Source organism: Pinus tabuliformis, chromosome 5_2, assembly GCF_031772625.1.
Source record: "Pinus tabuliformis cultivar Carrire ecotype Pingquan chromosome 5_2, CPIR1, whole genome shotgun sequence".
Taxonomy (NCBI): domain Eukaryota; kingdom Viridiplantae; phylum Streptophyta; class Pinopsida; order Pinales; family Pinaceae; genus Pinus; species Pinus tabuliformis.
This window is the reverse complement of record NC_142306.1, coordinates 472,567,432-472,579,462: the sequence shown is the minus strand read 5'-3', so window position 1 is coordinate 472,579,462 and position 12,031 is coordinate 472,567,432. Positions and strand designations below refer to the sequence as shown.

General features: G+C 31.8%; 1 protein-coding gene across 1 annotated transcript; it reads right to left on the bottom strand.

The window, feature by feature from the left end:
• Window positions 1-1,256: 1,256 nt before the first annotated feature.
• Window positions 1,257-7,855, bottom strand: LOC149159698 (beta-glucosidase 24-like). Its single transcript, XM_089434389.1, has 13 exons — window positions 7,706-7,855; window positions 7,524-7,590; window positions 7,377-7,435; window positions 6,675-6,750; window positions 6,115-6,195; window positions 5,937-6,024; window positions 5,603-5,855; window positions 5,405-5,514; window positions 2,825-3,045; window positions 2,406-2,437; window positions 1,985-2,087; window positions 1,789-1,897; window positions 1,257-1,425 (listed from the first exon to the last, which is right to left on the bottom strand). Exons 1-13 carry the CDS (start codon window positions 7,853-7,855, stop codon window positions 1,257-1,259), a joined length of 1,518 nt encoding a protein of 505 aa, XP_089290515.1.
• Window positions 7,856-12,031: the final 4,176 nt, after the last annotated feature.

The following is a 12,031-nucleotide window of genomic DNA, read 5'->3' as shown; positions in this document are numbered from 1 at the left end:
TGTTAAAGATTTCCCATTATAACTTGGGAATATTTTATTTAATTAGTGACATAATAATTTTAGAGTTTATGTTATATTAAGTAGATTATATATATAGTAATTTCATTTTTAAAATATCATACATATATAAAACCACGAAAAAAAATATCATAAAATAAAATGTTATTGTTAAACTTTTTCAAAGACTTGAGCAAGTTTTATAAATTATTTTTAAAAGTTACACATAAATTAAAAGTCAAAGATAAGTTTGACACACTTACTTAGAAATGAAATTTTCATTAATATTGAGATTTGATGTGTGTATTATTATGAAAAATGAAAACATATCAACAAAGAATTCAATATGAAGGTTGACCAACTATCCAAGGAAGTTGTGCATGTCACCCTAACAATTTTGATATCTATGAATTGATAGATAACCATTAGAAAATTCCATGAAGTTTTAGACTTAAAAGCTTAGACTTTTATTTGTCATACAATGATTCCAATCTAATCCTAAAATTCATTTTTTTACCGAACTTTATAAACAAACCCCACCATATATATTATCTATTGAAAATAACAAATTGATTATTTTGAAATTAATAATAAGCATTACTAAATGAACCAATAAAAATTTACTAACAACTATTCTTAAAATATAGAGTTGATTTAGAAAAAAAAAAACCAATAATAAAGATTATGAGATGAACGAACAAATATTTACAAACAATTATATTAGATCTAAGACTTTTGTGATCCACATTGTAGTGAAATGTCTTTTAGATTAATCATATCATTAGAATTTTGTCGACCTTTCGAACCAAATAATGTAGTTCATCTTGAAAACAAAGTGAACCACATTAATTAGTTCAAAATCTCAACTCAATCTTAATGATGTGATTAATCTAAAAAATTATTTATCTAACAATTATATTGTTTTAAAACTAATAATAAACATTTTAAAATTAATAATAAACATTATGAAAGGAACACACAAATATTTACAAACAATTATTCTTAAAACCATTAATGGTACAAATATTTACAAACAATTATTCTTAAAACCAATAAACCATTAAGTTAAAATATTTTTTCCGTGACATTAAAAAAACAAAAATAATTTTAAATGAAATATAAGATGCCCATAAAACAAAAAGTCTATCTCAACTTATTTATTTATTTATTTACTGATAATACAATATCAGCTTAATTACTTATTTATTATTAAGTCCAAGTTTAATATATATTAAGTCCAAGTTTAAAGCACAAGTATTTTAAATCTTGAGAAAGTGTTTAAACCAATATGCAGATGCCCTCGCATATCGCTTTAAATTGTGCTTGTAATCCACATAATGTAAACCAAATCGACCATTATATCCACTGGTCCATTCGAAATTGTCCGTAAGAGCCCAGAGAATATAACCTCGGACATCAGCGCCGTCCCTGTCATTCATTTTATGACATTGCAAAGTCACACGACCATGTTAATAATTATTTTTAAATAATAACAATTAAATCTAATACAGTTTGAGTCAGCTTAATATATGTGTTTTTTCTAAATTACAAATTTAAAATTAGAAAATAGATTACATATATGTTTGTATAGATTTAATAATCAAATACCTAAGTTAAAATGAATCACTTATTTTATAAAAAAAAAAACCTTATACGCTAATATAATATATAATTGGATTGTAATCCTAAAATTAAATAAAAATAATAAATCACTAAATAATAATAAAATAAAATAATAGGTTAAACGCAACGCACTTATTAAAATAAAATAATAGGTTAAACGCAACGCACCTTATGGCCTCCAGTAAGTTTGATAGATGTTGATAATGGTACTTCACTCGATTCGAATCCTGTAACGCCTTTTCCAGTGGGGTTGTGCCATTGTCAAAACCCCCATATCCTGTTGAAACCCATACGTGTTTTGAATAAAACATGAAATTCATACCGTTTTATAAAATTGTTATTCAATCACTGAACTTTCACGTACCATTCTGTGTGATGTAAACGGGAGGGTTGTTATAGCGATGCTTCGTATAATTTATTACGTACTTTATTCCTTTTGGATAAGACCTGAAAGTGCTCAACTCTTCCTGCAGACAGATATTCATATAAAGAGTTCAGGTTTCTGTAATCTATATCAAGATTCTGAGAGATTTTTTAGCGAAAATCACATGGAATACCATTTGTCACGCGTATCAACTAGTGTGGTTCATCGTCAGGACAAGTTGGTTCGAAATGAATCAACTAGTGTGGTTCATCGTCAGGACAAATTGGTTCGAAACGCGTCGACAAATGGTACTCCATATGACTTTCGCTGAAAAATCTCTCGCAATCTAAATATTCATATATTTACTTATAAATTATAATAAAATCTATAATCAAGTTAAATATATTAACAACACACTTACCTTTTCTCCAATGAAATGTCCATTTACTTCAACTGAACCACAAACAATTATGTTAACGTCAAAATTTATACAATACATGGTAAATTAGCAATCCACAATAAAAGTTGATATGCGTTTGAAATTAATTAGATTCTAAATACTACGAAAATTGATTTTACTTGTAAATTTTGAAATATTTAATAAATTTAATCTATAAAATCACGACTCCATTTAACTCTGCTAATGAAAATAAGTATAAAAATAAGCATCCCAATTTCGACAATTCAATTCAATTTTTTTCTAAACACAAATTTAACTTTACATGTTACAGTAACGTGGTATCGAGAATATAATCAATGTTCAGAGAGTCAAACCTTAAGTCACATATTCCAGCAAATAGGGATTACAGCAGTTCTTTCCTGAATACAGATTTTACTTACATGTCACATTAGCTCGGGTATCCAGAATATAGTCTGTGTGCTGGGAATTTGGTGGAATTGGATTGTTGATTGCAAATTGTGTTATATAGTAATTATAACCAAGAAAATCAAATGAGCCACTTAAATCTTTCCGCTCTTTGAGGCAAAACCTTGGCAAACGTGCTCCCACCAGCCTTCTCATAGAATCAGGGTATTTCCCAGAGGTCAATGGATCTAAAAACCTGCAATGCAAAAATAAAAACACTTTTATATTTTGGAAAAAAGAAAAATTAATCAAAGTTTTAATATTTATGGTTATTGAGTCTTTAGGTTTATTATATAGTAAGTGTCACTTGTAATTCTGTTTGTCTATCATAAAAGTTGAAATTTTAAAAATTCAATCAAATAAAAGATTTAAAAATCTATAAAAAAGGTTAAATAACTATACAAAAATTTAAATAATGCTAGTTCATATAAAAATTTGCATGTGAAAAAATTGGATGTCTCTAGACTCATGTTAGATCCCTATTTAAGATGGATCTATGCTGGTTTTTATTTAAATAGGTTGTAAATTAAAGGAAGAGAATTAAAAATTAGTTATAAGTAAAGTCAATTGTTTGACTTTATTTTTATTTCTGATATTTCTATTTTGCACATATAAAATGTATACCATTAATGACTATGGAATATTATTTCTATACTTATTTGGAAAACAAGTTTATAGTTAATGAACACTAATTTAAGTTGTAGATTATTTTGAAAATCTTGTTAATGGTAGACAAGATATAGTCAACTTGAACAAAGTTAATTATTTGACTTAATTTGATGTCTAACCAAAATAAAGTTAAAAGCAAGTCCACTATTGACTTTTCTCTTATGTCCAATCTTCTTATCCTAGGCATAGAAGTGTATACTTATCCAAAATGAAAAACCTTCTTATCCTAGGCATAGAAGTGTATACTTATCCAAAATGAAAATAGGAGGGTGGTTGGGTTAGACATAGTAAAAGGTCTTATGGGCTCTCATACACTGTGTGCTCCTCTTCTCCAGCATCTAAAGGTCTTATGGGCTCACACACACTGTGTGCTCCTCTTCTCCGGCATGTAGAGGTATGTTTTATTTCTTTCTCATGATCTCTCACATGGTCTCTTCTCAACATATTCAGTTTTGGTATTGGGTAGAGGACATAGATCTTACAGGTCACTGGCTACAAAATGGGACCTCTATATTAGAGAGGTAGAGGCTGCTAGAATCTACCTCATTGATGAGAGAGACATGATCACCTGGGAAGGTAACACTTCTAAGAGACAAATTGTGGTTTGTGATATATACAAGCATATTACCAACCCAATTACTATAGCTTAGTTTCCTAATGGGCTGCATAAGATTTGGAGATGGGAGCTGCCATTAAAACTCAAATGTTTTGGATGGTTGGCCCTCCATGATAAAATACTCACCTGGAGTGATCTCACATGTAGAGGCTTCTTGGGACCGAGAATATTCCCCTTTTGTTCACTTCACTCGGTGGATGTTTCACATCTCTTTATCAATTGCCCTATAGCTGCAGAAATTTGGCATACTGTACTGCACGTATTTCAAATTGATGAACAATCGACGCATCACAATTTGGAGACATGTTTCAAAATATGGCTTAATACTCATCAAGGGTTCTGTTCCCTACCTTTTTATATTATATGGGGCATATTGAGACGCAGGAACAACAAGATTTTTTATCATAAGAAGGTGGACAACAGACAAACTTCTCTAGCAATAGAAACGAGATAGGCCCCATAAAGCAAGAAATCAAAAGAAGAAAATTCATTTCACAGGATATATGGAGGAAGTTTCCTATTGGATTCTTTGATGGCGCATGCAGCAATACTAAATATGAATGTGGATGTCGTGCTCTTATTGTTAGGGAACCAAGGCACTACTTTCATTTCCGGTGGGAAGGTGGCAGGGGCAACAACAATCGGGCAGAAATTATGATGCTCTAGGTCTCTTTTACTCGGCACTATGGCTCAACGTCAACGACCTGTAGGTATTTGAAGACTCAAAAAATTGCATTGATTAAATAAAGAGATAAACTATTTTCAATATCCAAAGATATCATACTGAATGAAGCGCATTCGATTCATGGTGGGTTCCTTTAACACATTTCTTTTCCACAAATCTTTGGCAGCAAAAACATGTTGCAAATATACTATCCAAAAGAGGCGTGACAGGACTTCCAGGGGTCATCAGATAAACTTCATATATCCAAAACAACAAGGTCCATTCCGGAGTTTTAATATTTTCTTATCTTACTAAACTTTTGGTTTTTGAATTCTTATTATGTTTTTTTGAAAGGAGTGTACATGCCTATAAAATTCTCTAATTCTCTTAAAAGTCCATTTTGACAAATTGTAATGGATAAATATTACATGGTTTATAGGTTGTATAGAACTGAAAAGTCTGAACCGAAACTGTGCTAGAACAGAGAGAGCATAATTTCATTAGATGAAGAACTATGTATATGAATTTTTTTTATATATATAAGAGACAATGTATTTTTCCTTCAGAAAAATAAAATCATACAAATAAGATAAAACGAATGCATACCACCCTATTCTGAAGTCAAGTGCTCTCTGAGTAGCCTGTTGATCCAGCTTTGAATACTGCACTATCCAGGGCATTACAAGCGCTATGCCAATAGAACCTTTCTGCTTCGCCTGCATTTTTTTTTTCAAAAGATATTCAAAGAGGTATATATATATATTCTTTGTTAGTTTTCCTATCTAAAACAGAACATAACCTCACCTGGTATTTAGTCCTATATAGTTTTACGGCGGCACTATGTGCTAGAAGCATATTATGGGTTACTATGTATGGCTCTGTTGCAGAATTTCCTGCTGTACAGTTTCCAAATGGAGATGAACAGCGGCCTGGTGCGATAATCCCTAAATCGTAGCCATATACCGAGTAGATGAATGGTTCTTGTAGAGTAAGCCAATACTTCACACGGTCTCCAAAAGCTCGAAAACATTCTTCTGCGAAGAAGCCAAAGTCCTCCCTGAAAGAGTGATCAATATCAGAATCAAATGTCTCGATTTTTCAGAAGACTTTGAAAGAAAATTAAGACAGTGAATCTTACACGACTCTTTTGCTACGGAATCCCCCATACTCGTCCTCCAGAGCTTGCGGCATGTCCCAGTGAAACAGTGTAATAAAAGGCTCTATACCTGCATCAAAACTCAGATCCATGTATAAATAAAAGGCCTTGTTGACATAAAGCTCTTCACAAGGCTAGCTAACATTTGTTTTTAAAATACCATTCTTGAGCAGCTCGTTGATGAGATTATTGTAATAAGCGATCCCCTCTTCATTGACTCCTCCACGTCTGGGAGAGCCCTCTGTTAATTGAAAAAAAAAAAAATTAGACCGGTAACTTAAAATCCAAAATCCATTGTATAAAGATATGCTATGCGTTCTCTAACCAGGAGTTCGGTCAAAATTTTGATGATAGGGTGTTTGAATCCTGTTTTTAAAATAGAAATAGATTCAGTAACCATCAAAAATATTAAGGTTGGATCGTCATAATTAAATTTTTTAAATATTTTGTTCAAATTTTATCAAAATTATGCTTGAATTTTTATAATTTTTTAAATTAAACTTTTTACTAATTAAAATACACTACAAAAATATCCAACATCTTTATTTTTATTACTGATTCCCTAAATATTTAAGAATAATACAAACATAAATGCTATCAATTATTTAACCTGGCTCATGTCCATGTGATTGCCAAATATTCTGAATACCAAATATGGTCTGTATCAACCATCAAAATAAGCTCAAGGTAAAGATATCATTGTTTCTTAATTCAACTCACTGGGAAATATGCGTGACCAGGAAATAGAAAAACGATACACGTCCATTCCCATGTATTTGAGATGCTGAACATCTTCCTGCATGCAGATTACAATTAAATCAATTCAATTTAGGTTTAAAAAATAAAACAAATGTATAATCATTTTTGTTTAGATTCTCTTCTCGATTCATCGCATTGCATAAGGATTCTTTTCCATCCATATTTCGAACCAGCAACGATGGTTCATCTTCAAGATGTGCGAAAATGAATTATCTGGTTCGAAAGGTAGATGGAAAAAAGTCCTTATGCGATGGATCCGGAAAAGAATCTAAACAATGATGTAACTCGCAGAAACCTCAAAAACAATATAATCATTTTATCATTTTTATATTGTTCGTAGATTTGGAAATATTTTAGGTTCTTTGAACTTTCTCATGTATTTTGTAGATTTAGATATCTTTTTGCAAAAGATCAAAGTAGATTTGGATATCTTTTGCAAAAATTTGATATAATCTTTTGCACAAACTAATATAATTCAAGACATGAGCCATGTCCTCATTCATTCGCGAGATTTTAAAAACATTTTTCAAATTTTTAATAAATTACACTCCAAAATTTTAAACTCAAGTTCTAAAATAAAATGCTCCCATTGTTCAAATATTCTAATTAAGCTCAAGTTCTAAAATAGAATTCTTCCATTTTCAAAATAGTTTTAGTTTGTACCTTATAGCGGTGGTATTGATCTACTGCAACATCACCATCCTTTCCATCTTCAATTTTACCTGCAAGTTAACGTTCAATAACAACAAATAAATACATAAGACATGCCACCAAATTAAAATACCCACCTCGTGGTATGCACTAATTAACCTGGAATATGGGAGAATGTATCCCAAATGCTGGGGCCTTTCCCACCCTCATGTGCAGCTCCTTCCACCTGTTACACAATTGGAATTTGCAAGTCCAGAATATTATCAGTTAAACAAAAAAACCACAGGGTTACCTAATCCAATGAATGAATTAGTGGAAGGGAGTAGTGATAAAAGTGGAACCTGATAAGCAGATGAAGCGGCACCAAATTTGAAACCCTTTGGGAAACTGCTTCTTCCTAGCTTTGGAGAAGCTCCTGAAGCTCCAAACATCATTAGATAGATTGAAATCAAACAGATGCAGAGTGTCTTTCGACCTTGAGTTTTAGCCATTTTGCCTCTCAGCTCTCAGCTGAATTGTAATCCTTGCAAGGCTCAATTTATAGATCTGCCCGACCTTGCTTTCTTCTAGTCTTTTCTTTTTTGGTTTTTCATAATAAAAACACTATTATTATAATCCACATTATCTTAAAAACTAAAAGCTTTAGTTTTAAAAGACTGAAAATCATAGAAATTCTAGTAAGATTTTGATAAAATTGGGTAAGGATTTTTATAAATTCAAGTTATTGGGTGCCTCACAGGTTTTGATAGTGCTAAATAATAAAATTTCAATTACTTAATTGTATGCTAGGAACGATATTACTTTAAAAACATGAAATAAGAATTATGTTGGATTTGTCTTTTTATATATATATATATATATATATATATATATATATATATTCCTTTGTAATATTTTGCATGTAAAGTATGATATTGATGAAAGATTCTCAGAGTACATACAAAAATTAATTTTAGTTGTTTGGGGTAAATATGAAAATTAATTAGGAAGATAAATGGATTTGAAATTAGAAAGATTATTCAAGTTATAATACTGGAGATTTAAGAAAAAAAAATTATAGTGGGGTCAACCATATATGAGCCAAAAGAATTTATAGTGGGGTCAACAATATATGATCCAAAAAAAATTTCATCATGACTAAAAATCTCTGACAATGATGTCAGTAAGTAAGTTATTGAGAAGTGGAAATGGAAATGAATCCCCATGCTGTGATTATTTAATGGTTTCATAATGGTATCAAATATTTCTAAAATGACAGAATTTTATATTTAAAATATAGGGTATAATTATTTGACAATGATGTCAGTAAGTAAGTTATTGAGAAGAGGAAATGGAAATGAATCCCCTTGCTGTGATCATTTAATGGTTTCATAATGATATCAAATATTTCTAAAATGGAAGAATTTTATATTTAAAATATAGGGTATTGTTGCAAAGAAATATTCTTCAAATGAATGGATCAAATGTTAATATCTAAACTTTATGTTACATGGAATGAATGTTTTTGGATATGATGAGCTTTTCTTCATTTTTTGAAGACTTGTAATTTATGAGAGGATTAATATTTTTAGTTTTATGTTTTATGAAAGGCCAAAAGCATGATACAAAGCCTATATAGAATATTTTTAACATATAGAAATAATATGGATTTATTTCCAATGTTTGTATGAAACATGGATAAGTTTTATGTGTGAAGTCATATTTTATGATTTAAAATTAACATTTAATATTATAGTTGGATTTGAGACAATTTAATTATATCTTCAATCATTTCTTAAAATTTATATGATTTAATTGAAAATTTACATATATTAATTAGATATATATATGGTGTACTTATGAATATATATACAAATTAATAGTAAAAGAGAAAAAAAATCACCTATTTTGGGTAACATAAGTTATAGACCTAGTCGGCAGTCGAGGGATCTTACATATGGTCTCATACCATATGTAAGATACCTCGAGTACAAACTAGGTCTATAACTTAAGTTACCCATATTTTTTTTCTCTTTTATGATTAATTTGTATATATATTCATAAGTACATCATATATATATTTAATTAATATATGTAAATCGTTGAATCCAATTCCACCATAAAAAAACATGATTCAAGAATAACTACTACAAGACTTTTGCCCGAATTCTAACCACTTTTGACTGTACAAATAATTCCTTCACTTCAGTATCTTGTTCAAAACAAAATCCCATAACCAACATAACCTGAGAAACATAACCACCACGACTGTATAGACAATTCCTCCACTTAAGTATCTTCTTCAAAAAAATATCCCATAACCCACATAATTCGAGAAACATAGCCACTGTCTAATACCCACATAATCTGAAATAAGTGTTCCTACATTAATGGATGGATTGACGCAAAGAGATAATTCACACAACTTAATGGGAATGAAAGGCAACCAGAATTTATAAAGTCGTAATATGATTATAATGAAAGCAGCTAATGAGATAAAAATCATATGAAAGATGCTTTAGAAAATTATTTCAAACATATTAGAGAGAAGGAATTAGGGAAAAATCTTTTACCATAGAAATGAATTAAAGAAAAGAGGGTCTTAAAACCCTCAAGATCTTCAGCTCATAACTTATAAAGATCAACAATCCACGATGAGAAAAATGATTTACCTCTCTCTTAAGGCCACATTGAAATAAAATAATAGGGCTCTTTAGCTTGAAAAGGGTGATGAAAATGCCAAATAAATTCCATTATTTTTCCAATCATAGGAAAAGTGTGATCACTATCTAGAAATTGCATAATCAAGAGGGTATTGACATATTCAGTTTTGAGGCATTAACAAGTGATGGAGTGAAACATTTTAAAGGTTGGTTTAAAGAATAATCAAGAGCCACTATAGCACAAGTAGTTAATGTGGCAACTTTACTTCCCAACATTGTCTCTGAGAAGGAAAATGCTTCAATGGTGGAATAGATCTCTAAAGATGAATTTTGGAATGCGTTACATTCATTTTAGAAGGACAAAAGTCCAGGTTTTGATGGATGGCCCGAGAAGTTTTTCTTCGGCTTTTGAGAGGTTATTGAAGAAGATCTCCTGTGAGTTACTAAAGAATCAAGATCATCTAGTAAAGTGTCGACCGCGTCCAAATCTACCTTCATTACACTTATCCTCATGTTTGACTGCTGAAGAATCTTTGAGGAGTGTGGACCTACAGTTGGCTTAGTGAGTCCTGACCCAGGTTCAAAGTTAAGTGTGTCAAGCAAAACCATACACTACTAGCCCTTTCGACATCAACCCACGTAGTGCAGGCTGAAGTCTCACCTGAAGTAGTATGGGGGGATGCTGGAACCAAGTTTCTGCATCCAGAGATCAATGTGATGTCTTCTATTGCCCTAGATATGCCTTTGCGCAAATCTATAAGCCCTTAGGGCTTAGTATTGCAACTTCCTTTAATGACCTCTAGACCTTTGTGAAGGTCTATGATAGGTCTTTGCGAACCCTTAACAAATGAATCAGCCACTGATCCAAGAGGATCTCATCAGATCAGTTGTACAGGTTCAGTTTTGTCATCAACATTCAGGTCCAGTGTCATCAGCTTCGACAATGATGTTTATGGTTCAGGTTGTCCGGTAATGTATATTCTTTTCATGGTGATATGGTTTGATACTTGGTCGGTGACATGTGATTGTCATCTGTCTCGCAGGAGTTGGTTGTCGACGTGGGTTTATCGTCCATTTTGTAGGATTTGGTTGTCGACAGGTTTGTCATCATGCGATGTTGTTGCTAATGTTGCTTTGTGACATTTGGTTGTAAATGGGTTATTTTAAAATAAACCTAATGTAAAACCTAAGCTTCAATCATAATGACAAACCCTAACACCTAAAACCCTAAACATACATCTAAAATCCTAACCAAACCCTAATACATTAATTCTATGCATTAAACTATGTATTAAAAATGCATAACAAGCCCTAACCCTAAGTCTACAACCCTCAGCCTTTGTAAAACAAATACAAAACATTACAAATTATATAATACAGTCCCTAACTGCGGGGTTTAGATCGCGTCAGAACCGCAACCATGTGAGTAGTCGTGGCAGTTAACTCACAGTCAGGTTACAAACAATGAAGCCTAACCACGCAGGAATCTACCTAACCATAACCGCCTCGGGATAGGCATGTGAACGGACAGTTCACCGGGTGGAGCTTAACCATGGCATTGAAATCGTAGTTAGGCGGGGTAAGATTACCGTGGCAGAGACAACATGTGAATGCATCGCAACCATTAGTGGAACCACCGGAGAGGTGGCCGTGAGGTGTCTGCTGGTAGTTAGACCGCAGCCTATTCGCATGAGCGGTTAACCAATCTCCGTGTAGTCAGCTGACTGCATGCAGTTTATGTGTAACCAAAGTTATTTTTGGGTTTTGAAAGGTATTTTGGTATTAAACTAATAACAAGACCTTGTAGCAAATCAACTAGGTGTTCCCTATGACATAATGGCAAACCCTATCTTTAGCATTCATGCAAATCTTGGGCATAAGGATTTCTAATGCATCTAGGTGGTTATAAAATGCATTTTTGCTCATTGAAAGAGAGGAAGAGTGGTTTTGAGTTTTATGTGCAGGTTCTGGAGGATATAGGCTATTTTGTTTTCAGTGTAATAAGAGCATCTGGAGTCAGAATTG